Source organism: Lissotriton helveticus, chromosome 9 (genome assembly GCF_964261635.1).
Source record: "Lissotriton helveticus chromosome 9, aLisHel1.1, whole genome shotgun sequence".
In the NCBI taxonomy this organism is placed as follows: domain Eukaryota; kingdom Metazoa; phylum Chordata; class Amphibia; order Caudata; family Salamandridae; genus Lissotriton; species Lissotriton helveticus.
The window spans coordinates 446,282,766-446,304,093 of NC_136070.1; the positions used below are offsets into that span (position 1 = coordinate 446,282,766).

Genomic DNA, 21,328 nt, shown 5'->3' on the forward strand with positions numbered 1-21,328 from the left:
CACCGCAAGATAGCAGACATCCACAACAGCTTCAACACCCAGACAGCCCCAACAGACAGCAACACAAAAGACTCTCCACACACCATTGACCACAACACCCTGCTAGCCTGGGCCAGCGTGAGCATCGATGACACCATCAAGACCATGCGCACAATCCGCTCCGGCTCTCCGTCGGACCTATTCCCGCACCATGTTTCAGCAGAGCAAGCAGCTCCATTGCACCCCACCTGCACGTCATCAATCTCCCCCTCGAGACCGCGACCTTCCCAGAGATCTGGGAACACGCCAAGATCAACGCTGTACTCAAAAAACCTACGGCAGACCCAAGAGACCTCAAGAACTTCCGGCCCATCTCTCTGCTCCCCTTCCCGGCCAAGGTCATGGAGAAAACAGTCAACAGACCGCTAACCCGATACCTCGAAGAAAACAGAGTCCTGGACTCTTCCCAGCCAGGGTTCCGCAGCAACCACAGCAGGACCCTGCTGGACAACGGCGAGACCGCAGCACTCATCCTCCTAGACCTCTCTGCCGCCTTCGACACAGTCTGCCACTGCACACTACGCGCACGCCTCCACGCCGCAGGGATTCGAGACAAGGCTCTGGATTGGACCACCTCCTTCCTATCCGGCAGAACCCAGAGCGTCCGCCTCTCCCCCCTTCCGTTCCACAGCCTCCGAGATCATCTGCGGCGTACCCCAGGGATCCTCCCTCAGCCCGACGCTGTTCAACATTTACAAGGCCCGCTCGCACACGTAGCCCGACAGCACGACCACAACATAATCTCCTACGCCGACGTCACTCAGCTGATCCTCTCCCTCACCAAGGACCCCAGCACCGCCAAAGCCAACCTCCACGAAAGAATAAAGGCCATCGCCAACTGGATGAAGACCAACCGTCTGAGACTGCACTCGGACAAGACGGCGGTCCTCATCCTCGACTCCAACCCTTCAGCCTGGAACGACTCCTGGTGGCCGACGGCACTGGGGGCAGCCACGACACCCACCGGCAACGCTCGCAACCTAGGAATCATCCTCGACTCAACGCTTTCAATGACTAAGCAAATCAACCCTGTCTCCTCCTCCTGCTTCAACACCCTCCGCATGCTCCGCAAGATCTACAGATGGATCCCGACAGATACAAGAAAGACAGTCACCCAGGCCCTCGTCCACAGCAGACTCGACTACGGAAACGCCCTCTACGCGGGAGCCCCGAACAAGCATATCAAACGAAACGCATCGGCACGACTGATCCTCGACGTACCACGCCACGGCCACATTACCCCCACCTGAGAAACCTGCACTGGCTCCCCGTTAACAAGAAGATACCCTGCAAGCTCCTCAACCACGCGCACAAGGCACTCCACAAGACCGGCCCAGCCTACCTCAACAGAGGGCTCTCCTTCTACATCCCCAACCGCCAGCTATGCTCCGCCGTCCTCTCACTCGCCACCATCCCGCGCATCTGAAGAACAACTGGTGGGAGATTCTTCTCCCACCTCGCCACCAAGACATGGACCATCCTCCCACTGAACCTACGACAGGCCCAAGACCTGCTGACCTTCAGGAGGATACTCAAGAACAGGCTGTTCGATCAGTAGCCCCCCCAGCACCTTGAGACCCTCGTGGGTATGTAGTGCGCTTTACAAATGATTGATTGATTAGCTCCTCCTCGCCCATCCTCGACTTACTGGTTCCTCCTTCCCATAACCTAATCCAACTAGATAGATTCGGGAAACTACGGGGAGGGGTAGCCTGCATTTATCGTAACTCAATAGCAGTCAAGCAAGCGGACTCCATCGGGCTATCCTATGATTATCTATGCATTAATATCTCTGTTGCTAAGTGCATTGCCTGCAAGCTACACATATTCTACCACCAGCCTGGTGAGAACTTGACTTGTATCGACGAGATAATGGAGATCATGGCATCCAATGCCAACTCACAAGTTTCTCAGATTTTCTTTGGTGACTTTAACCTCCATTGTAAAAACGCAAACGTTTCTGTCAGAACTGGAGCTTTCTCAATTCTGTGACAGCCCAACTCATCACAAGGGAGTCATTGGACCTCATCATTGCAAAATCAAACATCGTCCTACTAGAATCCATCACTCCATGTGATTGGTCTGATCACTATTGCATCCTCTTCTCTATCAATATCGAAGCTACTCAAAAAAGGGGCCAACCCTCAAAAACAAGGCAATGGAAAAGGAACTTACAAAATATCAACCCCATCACCTGATGTACATGACCTCACAACCTTCTACAATGCCACATTACTCGAAATTCTGGACTCTACAGCACCCCTCCAGGAAAAAAACACATCTCCTCTAAGATTTACAAACCTTGGTTCAATGAGTGCCCGAACTCAGAGCGTAGACATCTAAGAGTTGCAGAGCCTCTATGGAAATCGGCTCCTACCACTGATAACCTTGAATGCCTTAGAAGGTTAAGGAACTCTTACAATAGGAAGATTCATAAGGCAAAGGCAGAGTTTTTCAGAACTCAGCTGAACCAATCTATCAACCGGCCCAAAAAACTCTTTGAAATCGTCAAGCATCAATTATGCAATACAACTAACTCTAGGGAATTAAATGACCCGGCCACACCTACCTGTGATGCGCTTGCCAATTTCTTCCATGAAAAGACTAAGACCATCGAGCTAGACATACATTCCAAGTTGGCGCTCCCGCAAACTATGGTCCAAGACTCTAAATGTAGCGCTCTATTCAAAGTACATTTTAATAATCCAGGGGAAGTCACTAAAAACAATGCCTCATGGCACACCTTCTCGTTAATCTCTCAACAAATTATCGACATAACTCTTCAAGCAATTAACCAATTATTTCTCTGACCCCTCCCTCCTGCTCTGTTCAAAATTTTAAAAACATCTATCCTACCATTATGGGCAACAATTGTAAACGCCTCTCTGAGTCAAGGAGACATTCCGGACTGCCTTAAAATGGGGCAGGTCACACCTATACTAAAAAAAGCTGACGCACTCCATGTGATCTAAACAACTACCGTTCTATAACCAACATCCCCACTTTGGCGAAATTATTGGAGAAATGTGTACAAGTTCAATTATGCAACCACATTGAGAAATACATCCTCTTAGACAGTCACCAATCGGGCTTCCGCCAAGGACACAGCACACAATCTACACTTACACACATTATGGATGACATACTAAAATGCTTGACAGCAATGAATCATGCCTATTGATACTTCTTGATCTGTCCTCCGCCTTTGATACGGTCATGCATGACAACCTTCTGTTCCTATTGGAACGAAGGATGGGCCTCTCGGGCACAGTGTTGCAATGGTTCTCCTCCTTCCTGAATAACAGAACTCAAAGAATCAAGATGAAGAATTCACTCTTGCAACCCTCTGTGGTCACCCTTGGTGTTCCTCCGGGTTCTACCCTATCACCAATTCTTTTCAACCTCCTAATGGAGCCTTTGGCGAACGCACTGAAATCAGCGAACATTCTATATCACCTGTACGCGAATGACACCCAGCTGTATCTGAAAATCACCTCGCCAGAAGACTTCATTGCCCTCAACACTATCTTGCTGAACACGCAAAGCTGTCTCACTAACAACCACCTCATGCTGAATACCAAAAAAACGAAATTCATTCTCGTCACCGAGCCACACACCAAAGCTAGACCTATGGTTAAAACACCTAACCTCCTTTGTCTGTGTCCCCCTCATCATAGACTCCGTAAAATCCCTAGGAATCACGATAGACGAACATCTGAATATGCAGTCGCACATCTCTGTTGCCACCAAGGGACCTAATCACAAGTTGAGTATATTAAAGAAGCTAAACCCTTCCTCCCTCAGGCTAATCTAAAAATGTCAGTACAAGCTCTAGTGCTACCAAGATTAGACTACAGAAGCACCACCCTCTGTAGTCTACTTAAATATAAGCTGGCTCCGCTGAGAGCAGCATTGAATGCTGCGGCTAGGCTGGTATCAGGAACCAAAAGAAATAGTCACATCTCTCCAACCCTGAAAGCCTTGAACTGGTTGCCTTAAGAGGCAAGAATACCCCTTAAAGTGGCCTGCATGACACACAAAGCAATTCATAACAATACACCCAGTTACTTAGCTCTAAAGCTGGAAAGGTCTGGAGGCTGCAGACAACTACGAAGTGCGAGCACTTTCCTTCTAAAACCTCAATCCTTCCATAAGAAGAGAAATGGTTGTAGAGCTTTCTCAGGGATTGCATCAAAGATTTGGAACTCCTTACCTTTGTTCGCCATAGGTTGGCAGGGTATGCTCCGACGTGAGTCCCTTGCTCACTTTGCCACTGGCTTCAAGCAAGCCGGGCTGAAGACGGCTGAAATGCAAGAAACCGGTCCTCGGAAGCTTGTTTCCGGTCCAGGGAAGGCATGGCTTGGCAGTTCGGCTGGGCTGTTCCCATGAGGCACAGGGTCAGACTGATTTGCATATGGCCATGTCTGAACTGGGGTGGCAGAGTGGGCTAAAGAACGGTGATGGAGTAAACCCAGTTCTGTTGACTGGGTGTGAGTGTTTGATTGGTTCAGATGCTCTGTCCATCACCACCCCTTTTTGTACCACTTTCTAACAAAGACAGCACGCAATTGGGCAAATGCGGGCGCATGTCCCGCATTTGCCCGCCCACGGCCTATTGGTGTCTGTTACCCGCATGGCCGAACATCTGTTATGCATTATCGTGCCCAGACTCGTGTGCCATAATGCAAAACAGATGGCCTGCTCCCTCACACAAGCTTGCACAAGCACTCTCGCGCACCACTCGCGGCTTGTTTCCTATAGGTGTTGGATGCCGATGCTTTCAAACATGGGGTCCCTGTATTTTCCCCTGGGATGCGTTATGGTTTGGGGTGGAGCTTGCTTCTTGGATGCATATTGTTTCTGGGGGGCATGTTCAGTCTGGGGTGCCTGGCAGTCAGGGCGCTTTGAGATCGAGGCGCACATCTACTGCTGTTTTTCCACAACCCGGTGTCAAACTGCAGTGAGCTGAGAGAGCGAAGGGACAGTTCCCTTCTCAGGGCTCGCATATTTCAACAGCCAGCCTAGCAACCACTGCACACAAGACAAAAACATACATTCAGCAATTCAGTTGTTCCGCCATTTAAATAACTTCGCTCTCTACTCTGACAGAAAAGATATTATCTCCATTCGGGTTCCCACTCCCAGCGAAACAGTATCAGGTTAAACAGCGAGCCCCAGCTCTGCGAATGTAGAATAAGGGATTCCTGAGTGTCGCTCGCACCTGTCCCACCCTGTACACTCAATTGCTGCTTACGTTGGAACACTTCAGAGCATGAGTATTTCGAGGTATCCATCACAGCTTTCAAAACGTGACAAAAAACCTGCCCGGCTTCGAGTGTTGCACAGTTCCTGGAAACCATATTTTCATCATCATCATCAAAAAACTTTATTCGGCTATTGCAGCCATAAAAGCACATTTAAATTTACAACTTATTAAAATCCGTGTCAAAGGGAGAAGGTACAAGATCATAGAGAACACTGGAATATAAACATGTGAAAAATGGAAAGTACAAAATCGTCATTTATGGGAAATTCATGGTATTAAGACATACATTAAGAATATATTTTAAGCTAAAAATATATAAAAAAAAGTAATAAACACATCCAATATTTTTTAAAAAGCCCAGGATCTATGTACCAGAATTCTATCTCTCACATAGATTTAGCTACCAGTACCTGCCTACAGGCTTAATTATTACAAAATGAGTGATCAGAGTGGGTAAAAAAGAAGGAGCTAGGTGTTCCTTATAATCAGATCAGATTTTAGTAAATTCCTTCGTTTAGACCACATAGCAAAGAGAAATTTCGAGATTACAACAAAATAAACCGGGTCAGTATCAGATTTTAGGATCCTAAAGAATTCAGGATAGTTCCTAATGTCCAAGTTTCTACATAGTTGTATAACCCATTTAGACCTTGCCTGTTTACATGCCGAGCAGAAGAACATTACATGGATTACTGTTTCTTCCTCCACTAGGCATCCAGGGCATAGGCGTTGGGTTACGCCTACCCACTTATTAGTTATAGCGTGAAGCGAGAGCGTCCCATATTTAAATTGCAAAAACAACTTCTTAGCTAATTGAGGTTGTATTGAATCTAACACCTGCTCAAATTTATATTGTGACTTAAAATCCAAAAACCCGTATGTTAAGCTCGAGGGTTTAACTACCTGTAGAATACTAGTCAATTTGCACTTTTTCACTGCATTTGCCAAGGTTTTTTTTTTAGAAATAGCTAAACAGGATTCTTCAGGAGTGGTCCATAGATCCTCCCTTCCCATTGCGCGAAAAGAATCCCTAACAAAGGACAGCCAAGGTATGCTACCCCCAGCCATTCAATTCAAAAGAACCCTGTCCCTGGACGATAAAAAAATATATGTGTCCGTTTTCAACATTAGAGAGGCTATATATCAGTTTCTGCTATTGTGCCACCAGGCTTTGCCAGTTTAAACTTCAGGTGTAATACCATATCTCGTCCTATTCTAAAAACTGGAGAGTTCCCTTGTAAACTTTCAAAGAGACAGTCAACACGAACACAAAATGATGTCTGGATTCACAATTTTCACAGTACATCAACAGTCAAACGTGGAAAAAGGTGTAAAGAGCAAAATGACCCCTCACGGGCGCACCACCCTCGGGGTCACTGGGAGGTACTCATCAGATTACACCCCTTTTCTCATCATAGGTAGTCATTTTGTTAAAAAAATAAATGAAAGTGTCCAAAAACAAACCAAATATGTGAGGTGCACAAGGGTAATTGATATTTACTCCTTTTGTGACAAACAGTGCTTAAAATCAACAGGCACACCTCGCACGCAACTTTTATTCTTTATTCTCAGGCGTGATCTGTTGAACTAAAAAGGCTGGTAGCTAACTCTGCATACCATTACCTATTGCCAACATGTTTCTCAGCACATCAGCGCGGACCGTGTTCCTCGCACGCACAACAGTTCACTAGTTCCTGCACCAATCCTACACACACACACACACACACTCTCCCTCTCTCCCTCGGAGCAAGGCTACATCAGTAGACTCTACGCACACACCCTCCATCCAACACATTGCCCTCCGTCACAAGACTCTTGCCACTAGTGCAGGCCTGTCCCTCACTTAGTGACACCCAACATTCACTCACCTCACAGGGAGTGTCCGGAATGGGGAGACTGAGACGACAATAATTTGGAAGAGCACATCCCGCTTATTGCACACTGTTTCCATGGCGACACAGAGCATCTGTAACCCCAGGAATAGTGATGTGTGTTTGAAGCCATCACTGCATCCGGGCTGAGGTCCAGGTCAGTTGTTTTACCCCACTGGGAGGAGGTCTGAATTGTGTCATCTATTCGGTATATCTGCTGTTAAATTGGGATCCATTCTTGTTGTGGGGGGCAGTGAACACCTTTACCTTTACCCTTTATACATTCTAAGTGTTTCGGTGTACAGCTGTACATAAGTACTCTTGTGTGACATATAGTTTTATCTAAAGAGTTCGGAGGAGCATTGAAAATGCAATAGTTCTTGCCTTTAACTAAGTTAAAGCCATTTGCTTTGCTGATGGTATTGTAAAGCAAAGCAAATGGCTTTAACTTAATGAAAGGCAAGACCTATTCCATTTTTTATGCTTGTTATCCTGGCCCTTCCTTCACCAGAGTCGCGGCTTCACACCTGACTCCTCCTTTTCACCTCAGCCTGTCATATCTCCTAATGGTACCCCACCCCCCCTTGTCCTCCTGCCCCTACGCTCTCCTTGTTACCCTGTACCTCCCTTCATCAGAGGCTGGCTCTTTTTTTTATTTCCCATTAGCTCGTTCTCCAGTGCCACAGGGTCATAACAAAAGCAATAGCACTATGCAAATCATATTAATGTACTGCAAATAAAGTAAAAAAACATCATTTTCAATGCCAATAGCTCCAACTTAAACAAATGCGAGACCTATTGCATTTTAAATGCTCGTCATTCTTATACTGTAAAGCGCTTTTTTTATTCTTATACTGTAAAGTTCTCTGATACCCTCGTGGGTCACGTTCGCGCTATATAAAACTTTATATATAAATAAATAAATAGGTTTGAGTTTCTGGCACTCAGGATCCCCAAAGAAGAAAGCAATTCTACATACTAAAAGCTACCTAAGGGGTGTGGGTCCCATGCATGGATATAGACACAACTTTTTTGTTGAATTAAAGATTTCCTTTGTTCAAGAGGTTGAAGTCCCGTCCTCTGCACCGGAAAAGTTAAGGAAGGTCTATAGTTAAGTTTTTATCAATTATATCCTTTCAGTCGTTATTTGTTCACTATTTTATTATAACAATTTTTAGAATTTTTTATTTAGGTCTTAAATTGTTTTTGTTTGAAATGTTTGGGCTTCTTTGTAAGAAGAATAGTTTTGCTTTCTTTTCTAGTCTTTTGTGGAAAAATGTATTTTCTTTAGCAGTCTGCAAGTTTTAGATGTGAGATCTGTCTCTTTTAGGAAGCAACAGAAAAAGCAGTTTGTTTTTTGTTGATATGGTGACATAGGAGCAGTAAAAAACTGCTTTGAAAACTGCCTTTAAATGTATAGAACATATGCTTTTAGTCCTTGTTTAGGGGACCTTGGGGTTAGACAGGGGGCTGTTGTCCCTCAATCATGGTGGTTGAGTTAATTTGCCTCTAATGTCCTGGGGCACTTTCTTCTGTCGGTGTGCAGCACTTTCCTCATTTGACTGAGTAGTGAGGAGCCACAGGTTTCTGGAGGAGGTACTGTGGGGGTGAAATTGAATGTCCAGCCATTGCTTATCGTTTAAAGAAAGTACTTTAATCACATAGTTGCACATAGTACTATACGCCACAATAGTCCTTAACAATTAATTATTTCTGGGCGCCATCTTTGGCAGGAGATCCACCCGCCCATCCCCTCTCAGTCCCCCTCCAACACCACTCCTGCCCTTCCCCCCCCTTGCTCCCCTTCTCCAGTCCTGCGTTCTATTTATTTCTCTAGGATAGCATTTCCCAAACTGTGGGCCAGGACCCACTGATATGGTGTTAACTGATGTTTGGTGTGTTGTGAAAGTCTTGGTCTATGTAAGAAAGATTTAAAATGATTAGGTCTAGCCAAAGACGACCTTAAGCGCTGGCAAACCCTACTACTTAACCCCCTCGGGAGAGGAGCACTGTTCAAAATGATGGTCCTCCTGCGCTTTTTATACATTATTCAGAACACCACCTTTCACTTCCCGAGCAGCTGGTTCAGGGAATTGGACAGTGTGGTCGCAAGGTTTCTGTGGGGGGGGGGGAAGGCCGCATATCTCCCTGAGCCGCTGCAGGATCCCACCTTTTGACGGAGGCATGGGTATGACCAATCTCCACCTATACTATTTAGCCACCAGGCTCCTCGTCATCCACGACTGGTTCACTGGTGGGTGGCCTCACACGGCCTACACAACTGAACTCGGGGACCTGGACTTCCCCCAAATCCAAGCATACTTATACGGGAACCCTATACCCCAGGCGCACGGCCCTACGGCACACACGCTGGGACAAGCGACTTAGTAAACACACACCTCTCTGGCAAGGCTTATGGCTGCAGGAAGTGGTGATCCTCAAGCGTTTCCAGAAGTGGGACCATATAGGGATATCCCTCCTTGGGGATGTGTGGGCGGGAATCATATTAGGGCCTTCCCAGACTTAGAACAGCGTTACACCCTCCATACTTCTCAATGCCATTCCCCGAATTTAGCCCATTGGAGGTTCAAGTCATGATGGATAACCTGGGCTGGGGAGGGGTATCCCGGATCTACCACTCCTTGGTCAACAACGGACCGACAACTCTGGCCTCGCTCCTGGCCTGCTGGGAGGGATGGCTGGGCCCTCTGGAGGAGGAGGACTGGCGTGGAGGAGAACTGGCGTGACACCATTATGGCTCCCAAAACCCGCCCGACCTCATCCAAACTATGCCTCATTCATCTCTATTAATTACACACGGCATATCTCACACCAGTGTGTCTACATAAAGCAGGACTGCGCCCCTCCCTGGACTGTACACATTGTGGCCATGTTCCGGCGGATATCTACCAAATGGTCTGGTCGTGCCCCCGTCTTGCGCCTTTCTGGTCAGGGGTAGTCTGAACTCATGCAGACCCTGGGTTGGCAGGTCACCCATGATCCCCTCCGCCTCGTCCTGCGAGAGTTTGATGGCCAGGATGGCTTTAGAGCAGATAACACAGTTTCTGGGGTCGGCAATCGCCATGGCCAAACGAGATATTGCGGCAGCCTGGGATGAGGTCAACCCCCCCCTAGCATAAGAAAATGGCGCCGTGGGGTAGACTGGTGCGCTGCCCAGGAGGACCCCCTATATGAGGCACGCGGATGGATGCCCAGCGAAATTCAACAGGGTCTGGGGCAAATGGCTAAATCTATCACACTAAAACCACCCCACCTGTACTCTCATGTATCTATGCGTTGCTTTTCAGTCTTGGTGGTCTGCCTGACTATTATTACTGTGGCTGTGATTTATACTATCCTTTGTGGGCAGGGTATGCACCAATTTGTAATGTACGTGCTGTCACTTTGTTTGCTTTTCAAAATAATAAAATTGATTGTCTAAAAAAAAATATTAAGTCTGTTTGTTCACCAGTACAAAGGTGCTGAACAGAAATTGAAGACCTGGATGTTTGAAATATTATGTCAAAGCACATTTAAATGTTCACGCCATATTTTATGTGATCATGTCATTTTGCACACATTTGTTTCCCCTTTCTGAAATGGCTACTTGCCATGCAGTAAGTTCTCTCATGCACTAATGATTAATTGAAGGACATAGTAAGGACGCCATGCATTACAGGAAGAGATTCTTTTTAGTTTGAGTGGCTTATGTTGCATATGATTTGAAAGACATGTTTGAAATGCATTTCCTGTGAAATGATTTTACTGCAGAATGTTAGCAGTGGCATTAGAATGTAAATGGTAAATGTAAATGTAAATGTTGTAAATGTTTTTGTACTTGTATAGCGCACAGCTACCCGCAGTGGGTTTCCCGGCGCTTGTACGAATACCGCAAGGGAACCCTTCCTGGCTTTCCCTGTGAAGTTTCCACTCCTGGGCACCCCCATGGTGCAGACCAGGCATCCCTTGCGTTGTGGGGGCCGTTGTGGAGACTAAGCAGGCTATTGCCCAGAGTTGCAGCGTGGGACCCATGATCAGAACAGGTACTGAGGTGAGAATATCCGGTCAGGGGAATTAATGAGCCCGAGACCCGCCGAGGCGGGAATTGAACCCTGGTCCCTGGCCAGAGCTCTGCATCGAGGTCTGCCTGCTCTAACCATTGAGCCACACTTCTCCACCAAATGGTATATGCTTTTACATTGTAACAGCCTTGTTTTTATATTCCAGGAATTGGAAGCCGTTCGGGATGCATTGACACCGTCTTTGGCTTGTGCTGCTGCGAAAACTGGTGACATCAATGCATTGGAAACAATCCGTGAAATGGTATGTCGTACACACATTTCTACTGATGTCATACTGTGTTAATTCAATTTGTGTATATGCCAAAGTGGAGGTATACTTTCTCATTGTACTGCTGTCAGATGCATTTTGATGGCTTAATTTTGTTTTCTTCAAATGGGCAAATTCAATTGAGTCTAACTATGCTGTTACTCAGTTTATTGTATGGCAGATTCAAAACGTTGTCGTCTGCAATTAAAGTGCAGCTAATTGTGAACAACCACGGGTCATGTCTGCATCAAACTTGTTGCAAAGCTCGATGAGACTTGTTACCTGAACCTTATTGGCAGAAAATTGACTTGCATTTTGTGACAGTATATGAATATCGTCTGCGTAAATTTAATTCCTAGTTTGCAAACTTAATATTTGACAGTAGGTATTTATGCTGCGAGACAACTGATTTATCAAAGGCAGTGGGAAGAGCATTTCTGTTTACTAAAATGCAAATTGTGACTTTCTTGTTGAGAAGGCGGCGGGGTATGCTCTAACGTAGGTACTCCGGAAAGAGGCTTTAGGGGCAGGCTTACCTTCAATGAGATAAAGCCTGATAGGGAAAATGGTCATTTGAAGGCCATGCTTCTCAATACACGATCCCTAAGCAAACATGCCCTTCAAATCTATGATTTACTCGTGGATAAGAGCCCTGACCTTCTTTTTTTTTTTTTTTTAAACCGAGACATGGCTTAGAGAAACATCAAATCCCACCATCGCCATGGCCATTCCCCCTGGTTATCTGATGCTCAGGAGGGATCGGTCGACGGGTACTGGGGGCGGCATTGTTATAATCTTTAAACACTATTTTTCCTACACCATGGTCCCTATAGCTGACATAGCTGGTGCCGAAAGCTTGGGATTCCTCGTAAGGGTGTCAGCGCAACAATCTGTGGCAGGCATTTTGATTTATAGACCCCCCCGGTCCTGCAGGCCAGTTTCCCGACTCTATCAGCAATGCTGTTTCTCCTCTGGCCATTAATTTTAAACACTGTTTAGTTTTAGGTGATTTTAACATCCATATTTATAATTCCACCAAACAGGAGCATATTTTTTATTTTTTTAGTTTTTTTTTAATGTCATCTTATGTCCTCCATGCGACTCATGAGAAAGGACATATTTTGGACCAGATTTTCTCATTCAATAGTGACCTCTGTCCCGAAAGTAGGGCCCGATCACTCGATGATTGATTTTACAATTGAGAAGGTCCTTAACACCTGCAATCCCAGGGAAGGCCACCCTCTCGAAGCTTCAGACCTTTTAGCCAAATTACAGCTGAGGCTATCACTACTGCCCTCAGCAATCATCTGATCCCCTTCCACAGGAATGTGGAGGAGGATGCAGAAGGTCAGGACAACTGGCTTCAGTCACAGGCTGATGAGCTCGCCCCCTCCTCCGTGCGACCTGTCAAGGCCTCACGCACCTCAGCACCATGGTTTACGGTGTCCCTCAGAAAAAGTAAGTGATTGCAAACGCCTTGAAAGGGTATGGCAAAAAAACTTTGACCCTACTGAAAAAATAATCTATAAACAGGCACTAAAGGTACATTATAAAAAAGTTTTAGAAGAGAAAAAACTTTTCTTCTCCTCTAAAACAGCACAGTCTGCTAACCATAATAAAGAAGTGTTTAAAACAGTCAAGGAGTTTCTATCCCCAAGCGCGGTCGCAAGGCCATTTACTGAAGCATGGATGAGCCACCTAGCCTCCTACTTCCATGAGAAAATTAAATCCATCCAAGATACCTTTTCTTTGCTGCCTAGGACTGAGGGTGAAAATCGAGCGTTTTTCACCCCGCCTACACAGCCAAGGGACCCGCTACTCATGCAGTTCCCACCAATATCCTTGGACAACTCTGCAAATTATGAAGGCCCTTAAATCGGGCTCTCCGTCTGATCCCTGCCCAGCCAAGATGCTGGCGTCACTAGCAGAGGTAATTAACCTTGCGTTAATTCTGATTCTTAATACCTCTTTGGAGTAGGGGCTTTTTCCGGACAGGTGGAAGAATGCCAAAATACTCTGAAAAAAACAAGGGCAGATCCGGAGTTAGCCGCTAATTATAGGCCAATAGCCCTGCTCCCTTTTTTCCTCTAAGGTTTTGGAAAAATGTTAATGGTGTTATCACCACATATGCTGAAACCAATCAGGTATTACACCAGAGTCAGTCCTGTTTCAGGTCAAATTTTAGTACGGAAACCGTGTTTCTAGAAGGATCGGAGGCCATTAAGACTAAGACCAAGGTGGGAAGGCCGTGCTGATACTTTTGGATTTTTCCGCAGCCTTCGATACCGTGCCCCATGATCAGCTCCTTCTGAGACTTCAAGAATGTGGCTGTGGGGGCACAGTACTCCGATGGTTCGCCTCGTTTCTGGAAAACCTCCAACAAACGGTCTGGTCTCCCACTTTCGCAGTGGCCATCCCTTCCTTAAAGGTGGGGGTTCAGCAAGGCTCAATCCTTTGCCCCACACTTTTTAACCTTTATATGACCCCCTTGGCACATCTGGCCGAAGCCCATGGAGCCAAAATTGTATTGTATGCGGACGATACACAACTGCTTTTCACTTGTGATAAGAAGGCAGACTTCAGAGGAGAAGCGATAAACGCCTGCCTCTCTGAGGTGTTCTCATGGTTCCAACTACACCAATTTAAGTGTAATCCCCATAAATCTGAGATTATCCTTTTTGGTCGTCCTGCAGACAATGTATGGCGAAATTGGTGGCCACACGACATGTCTGCCCCATCACGTCAGTCAAGACTGTTAAAAATTTGGGAGTCAGGATGAAGGTTAATTTATCCATGAACTCTCAAGTACAAACTGTTATGGGGTCTTGTTTTGGAGTGCTTAAGCAATTCTTGCCCCTTCTGTCGGTAGCACACAGAAAAACTGTGATCCAGGCCCTAGTTTTATCCAGGCTGTACTACGCCAATAGCCTTTACTTAGGAATCCCTCAATACATGACACCCCTACAGGTAGTCCAGAATGCTGTGGCTGGGGCAATACTTATGCTCGGGCCCAGATCACAGATGCCTACCCATTTGAAAGCCATGCACTGGCTGCCGATCCGCAAGAGGGTAATATTTAAAGCTTTGGTCCTGACCTTTAAATCTCTCCATGGGATGGGGGCCCCGTATCTTAGGAAGAGAGTCCAATTCTATTACCCGCGCTGTGCTTTGAGGTCTGCTGCACTTCAGTTAGCTTGCATCCCCAAATTTTCCCATGCCCGAATTGGTGGTCGCTCCTTCCAGGTACAAGCAGTGCTACTTTGGAATAAGCTTCCTCTGGCACTCAGACAGATGCAGGATCTTCTTCCTTTTAGGAAGTTATTGAAAACCTGGCTATTCCAGCTATAGTGTAAATCAGCTAGTCTAGAGCTCACTGTTAGCCCCACCCAGTATGTTTAGCGCCGGGACACTTTATCGAGTAGCCTTGCGCTTTATAAGTCACTAATAACAGAACTGTCAGTCCCTGAGGCTGTACTGAAATAACCTGTCTGAGGCACTAACGTCAATATTAGAATTTACCTTTCAAATGACACACAGATAGCTCGCTTTAATAACTTAGATGAGATAGATACCCTAAAGCTGTTTGTGAGGTTTGTTTCCCGAGGGGCAAGCGGACATCGACCAAACATGGAGGGCAGCAGAAGCTACCCCTACTATGTAAGTGGAGGCACTGGGTGAATTGCTTTTGGATATTAGAAAAGCAAGTCTTTGATCTGCCTGGCTGTCCACAAACCTGAATGTTTCTGGGGAAGACAGGTAGACTTATTTGAATCTGTCAAAGATCAATAATGAGTGTGGAGGAAGAAGAAATGTGTATTACGATCTTATCAAAGAGAAATGTTGATATGAGGCTGCAAAATATTGTTTGCTTAGATATAGAAGAAGCTATTGTTGAGGTCCATGACGAAGTCCCCCTACATAAGGCATAACTTTTTTGTGCCGGGCTGGTGTATTTGTGGTCAATTTTTCTTGGTTTGTGTTTCAGGGTGGAAATTTGAGCAGTGAAGATTATGATGGTCGAACCCCTCTCCATGTGGCATGTTCTGAAGGACTCCTGCCTACAGTGGAGTACTTATTAAACAATGGTGCAACTGTTCATGCTAAGGACCGGTTTGGGAACACGCCACTGAGGAACGCAGTCAAGTTCAGGTGTGGAGAACAAACTACTAAAATGCTTTCTTTAAAACCTGTTCTTGTCTGTAAAGTAGCCGTTTGTTAGAATGTTATCTACAGTTTGATAGCACAGAGTGCCACCTCTTAGAGTATTCTTGGGCTTCTTGCAAAGTTAAAAACTCATGTTCATCTTGCCTGAGAGTACAATACTTGGAATTCATCTCCTTCCACTTCCATAGAATTTCCATCGACTTATTATTCTGTTCGACCCCATCTTTTCTTCCACTTCCAGAGAACCTCTACTAAGATGCGAATGCATTTATCTAAATTCATTATGACACCACATGTGTGGTTCTGAATTTTCTTCTAGTTTTTGTTTCAAAAGTTATTGTGGTATGGGCCACTCCATACTTCACGTCATAAAAGACAGTGTTCAACCCTGGGCTTTCAAATGACAAGCTCATGCAAACTGTATGTTTTATTTATGGTTTAGTTTTATTGAACTATAAACAAATGTACCTGAATCTGTGATTCATATGTGAACCGGCTGGCACTGGAAACGGAACTAGTGAGAAAGTGGCACACCATACACAGGGCAGTATGCTTGTTGTGACTGCTTTGTATATTTTATTGAATTTGTACTGCACTCTATTTTAACATCTTTTATGTGTTTCCTACAGTCTAGTTTAAAACCAGAGACCATTAGGTTAAACTTGTAGTAAAAGGTTGGCTAAAGTATGTCATACCCTTGGAAGGTATGACACATGGGGAGAGGAGTTGGCCTAATGGCTAGGGCAGTCGACCTCAAATCTGGGGAACCGGGTTTGAGTCTCAGTAATGACGCTCAACATCCTGTGATTCTGGGCAAATCACGTAATCTCCCTGTGCCTAACAAAAATGAATGTGTCCTCGTGTAACACAACTGATGCTATGTAAAGTGCTCTGATACCCGATACCGGGTCAACTTTGCGCTATATAAAACTCCGTTAAAAAAAAAAAGGTGCATCCGACCCCATTTGAATCTTTTGCCTAATAATGCTGTTGAATCATCCATATATGCCAGCATGGACACATTTAAAATCATATGTGAATTACACTCATTTTTTTGAAAAATGTGAATGAATTTTTTTTTTCAAGAAGTCCCAATGACACAATCGGATAATGGACACAGCACCATGAGGAATAAGTCAAAATTCAACCCCCCTGATATCCACCATCCCTCCAGAGGTATTCACCTTTGAAAAAGCGGTTATAAAAGAAGTGGAGAACCTGGACACTAGGAACGATGGATTCCACAACCTCATTACAATTGTGAAAAGAGCTTTGGATTCCATCAACAGCAGGACCAACCTGGTTATTAAACCGGAGGACAAAGGTGGGGCCATTGAGATCCAGGACCAGAAAAACTACAGGAAAGCGTGTCTAACACTACTCTCCAACACAAGACATTATTTACCACTTCAAGCAGACCCAACTAAAAGACTACAAAACAAGATAAAAAATGTGACGAAGGAGGCCCAACAAAATGGCTGGATCAATAGAAAAGAACGTGAGTTTTTACTCACCCAAGAACCTAGAACTCCACAGTTATATACACTGCTGAAAATCCACAAGGGAAGAACACCACCACCATGCAGACCCATTGTGTGTGGGATTGGCTCACTCCTTGAACGACTATCACAATATAAGGATTGGTTCCTTCGCCGTTTGGTCACTAAAATAAGATCATACATCAAAGACACCAAGCATCTCCTGAACCTTCGAAACAAGATGGTATACAACCCCCCTACTGAAACCTTAATATGCTTAGATGTAGAAGTTCTCTACACCAGCATTCCACAAGAAGAAAGCCTACGTGTTCTCTCTGGACTCCTGGAGAACGAAGAGTGACCCTGGCAAACCCCAGTCTAATGAATTGACATTAGCACATATCGCCTCCAGTTCGAAGGCCAACTATATTTACAACATGGGACCTCTATCGGCAGCATGTTTGCCCCGAGCATAGCATGTCTATATATGAGTTGGTCTGAAGAGGGAAATATCTGGAACAACAACCCATACCACAAGGAAATCTGCATGTGGTGCAGATATATAGATGACATCCTAATAATATGGCACGGCACAGATGACCCCATAGAAAACTTCAAGAAATGGCTGGACCAACTCAATCCATACCTCAGCTTCACCATGACTATTGACAAAGAGAAAGTTTCCTTCCTAGACGTGAACATCCTGGCAAAAAATGGAAGACTAGTAAGCACCATATATACAAAACCAACCGACCGCAACAGGTTACTGCACTTCAACAGTGCTCATCCCTGGGCTCAGAGAAAATCTCCTGATAGGCCAGTTCCTCCTCATCAGAAGAAACTGCTCTGACCTACAAGTTTTCAAAGACGAATCAGAAAAGCTTGCAAAAAAATTCAAGGAGAAAGAATACCCGGCAAGGATTATCAAACCGGTGCAGAAAAGAGCTCGGAATAAACCACAGGCAGCCATACTGGATACTAATGTGAGGTATGAAAGTTATGGAATCAACCCGTGTCATGGGGCTTTACCCCTGAGGCTCATGCACGATCTGTGCACTTACAAAACAGTCAAAAAATATTGATTTGGGACTCCCTACCCTTTGGCAACAAAAACATCATACTAACTGTAACAGTAATAACATAATATACATGACTACCTGCCCATGTAATCTTCGGTATATTGGGATGACCACAAGGAAAGTTAAAATTAGAATCAATAAACACAGGAGCACCATACGATGCAGAAACATCTCCACAAACCTGACATCACATTTCTTGGAAAAAAGTCACTCCAATACGGATTTGAACTGGACAGTAATAGAGAAAATGGACACCGTTAGGGCTCTAACAAACACGTTACTGACCAAAGCACAGCTCTGTGTGTACAAGTTAGAAACATAAAAATCAGGATTGAACGATGACATACCATTGGGGCAATTATTGTATTAATCGCACAGAAGTGCCAAAAACGTTAGTGGGACGTATTGTAGGTAAAATAATCAAAGAAAAGCATATATCTTAGGACCTGCACGAACAATCATTTGAAGATACAACTCTGGCTACTAAGCTACGACCTACAACTGACTATAGCCTATTTTCCTTCGATGACCCCACCTTAATATCAAAAGACTGGTGTTGACCTGTATAAATATTTGCATACCAATTGGATAATGCGGTCCCATCTGATTCACATTACATTTTTATTAGGAGTACTACTACCCCTTGCCAATCATACATCTATACCAACCTCATTACAGCTAGCAGATCGCCATGTGGTGATCTCACCTTCGAGCGAGATACACACTGATATAACTTAAAAACGAACTGAACTTCTTTCCTATCTCAATGTCTCTAACACGAGGGCTCAGACCCTCTGTGATGCATTTAAACAGGCGCTCTTTGCCGCCAAAAGCCGGGAGAGGTGGAGAGAAACTTGTGTACTAGCCGGGGCAGGATCCTTGAAGGAGTGAGGGGCTCCACCATACACACGAAAATCGGTAATAAGTTTCACATACTTTTTGAAAGTGGGATGACCAACCTTTAAAAATTGCTGCTCCGTCTTTGTTTCTCCTGTATGGCACCTACAGGGTGAGACTGCAGGGCACCACGCTTCCGCTGCTGAGATACACGATACCTAACAATTATGGGTGAGTATTTCTAGGCGCGAAAATTGCTTGAATTGTCCATTTCTGGTCCTATACATATCACTCAGAGAACGAATGTTGAATAAACTTGATGGGTACTGTCGTGTCCCACGACCCAGGAACTCACACAGGACACGATGTTGATCAGCAGGTATTCTTTTATTTCCATCTCCACAGCATGCATGGATCATGACTTCTTGCCTCGAGGTCCAACAGCAGGATGTCCCTCCTCTCCCCACCCCTTGACGGGCTGTGGTGTCTGGTGTCCCCTTTCTCCTTATTCCAGTCAATTTCTTCTTTAATTAGCTCTTTTTGTTATTTTTCCGACTTCGCCTGACCTCAAAATGGCCGCCGCGCTGTTCTCCGCTCCTATTGGTTCATTTTGCCTGACCTCAAAATGGCTGCCGAGATTCTCGCAAGACATCTTGTTCAATCCGGGCGCTGCCTGACTTAAAAATGTCCGCCCGCTTTTCCTGCCCTGTGATTGGTTCTTGCGCCTGATCCTGAAATGGCCGCCGAGACTCTCGCCAGAGCTCGCGCCAGTTTCTTTCAATTTCTTTTCACTTCCCGCTCATTGCACGGCGCTTACCGGAGCTCGCAGTCTTCTTTTTTCTGTGATCGGGGTGGGCTCCCGCGTTGTTGCTCTTCGTCTGGGGCACTTTTTGTTTGTTCTTTCCTGCACAATGCGATCCAGGGTGGGCTCCTGGTATAAATCGCGATGATCTTCCGATGGGCACAGCGTCCAGTTCGTCGAACTTTCGTCACCAGTTGTCGTGTCCCATGACCCAGGAACTCACACAGGACACGATGTTGATCAGCAGCTATTCTTTTATTTCAATCTCCACAGCATGCATGGATCATGACCTCTTGGCTCGAGGTCCAACAGCAGAATGTCCCTCTCCCCACCCCTTGACCGGATGTGGTGTCCGGTGTCCCCTCGCATCTGCACTGTCCCAGGGTCCTAGTGCCCTTGTCCTGGACACGACAGGTACTACTTGAATGGGGATTTATGAACCTCCTCGGAACAACCAAACTTGCACAAGGGAGAGAGATGTATCGAACTCTGTCAGGATGACGATTAGGTGATCCCAAAAAGAGAATACATGCGCTGTAGTATTGATGAAGGATTGAAATGCAGAAGGTGACCACGTAACAGACGTCCCGACAACTGTTACCTATGGTAACTTGCACAGAGGCACAGAACAACAGTGTGTACCAGCAGCCTCACTTACACACTATGGGCCAGATGTAGGTAAATCTATTTTACCGACTCATAAATACCGAATTTTACCGATTACCGGTAAAATAGAGGCAGGGAGATGTAGGTACATCCAGATGTTTTTTTACCGAATCGGTAAAAATCGGTATTTACCGATTCGGTAAATACCGACCGGTAATGGCCATTCATTCCTATGGGCTTTGAAGCCCATAGGAATGAATGGGCATTACCGATTCGGTATTTACCGAATCGGTAAATACCGAATGTCACAAGGGTGCAGGGGGTGTCACTTTGACACCCTCTGGCACCCCCAAAAGAGGTTCGGGTGCCATGTGGCAGGCATACCTGCCCTAAGGGCAGGTCTGCCTGTCATATGGCACAGGTGTGCATGCACACATGTGCATGCACACCGGAATCGGTATTTTACCATCAAATTGATTTGATGGTAAAATACCGATTCTGTAATGCTTGTGGGACTCAGAAGAGTCCCACCTACATATCAATTTTACCGAATCGGTAAAAAATACCGAATCAGTATTTTACAGATTCGGTAAATTTACCGATCGGTAAATTTACCGATTCTGTAAAATACAGGGCCCTACATACCATTTCTGACATACCGGTCGGTAACGGCCGAAAATACCGATTTTCGGCCGTTACCGACCGACCTACATCGGGCCCTATATGACTTGCATGCAGTGGGAGATGCATGCTGCCATTGATGCCTTTTGCCCAAACACAGTGTTGGTTGCAGTGTTTGCACAAAATAAGCATGCAAAATGTACGCACACTGTAATATGGATAACTATGTGCTCTTG

At 45.4% G+C, this 21,328-nt stretch overlaps 1 protein-coding gene across 1 annotated transcript in view; it reads left to right on the forward strand.

Moving 5' to 3' along the window:
- ASPG (asparaginase) overlaps nucleotides 1–21,328 on the forward strand; it is a 354,315-nt gene that overhangs the window by 272,492 nt on the left and 60,495 nt on the right. The window contains 2 exon segments of the mRNA XM_078660269.1: nucleotides 11,404–11,499; nucleotides 15,491–15,654. Coding sequence (XP_078516395.1) covers nucleotides 11,404–11,499; nucleotides 15,491–15,654 — 260 coding nt within the window.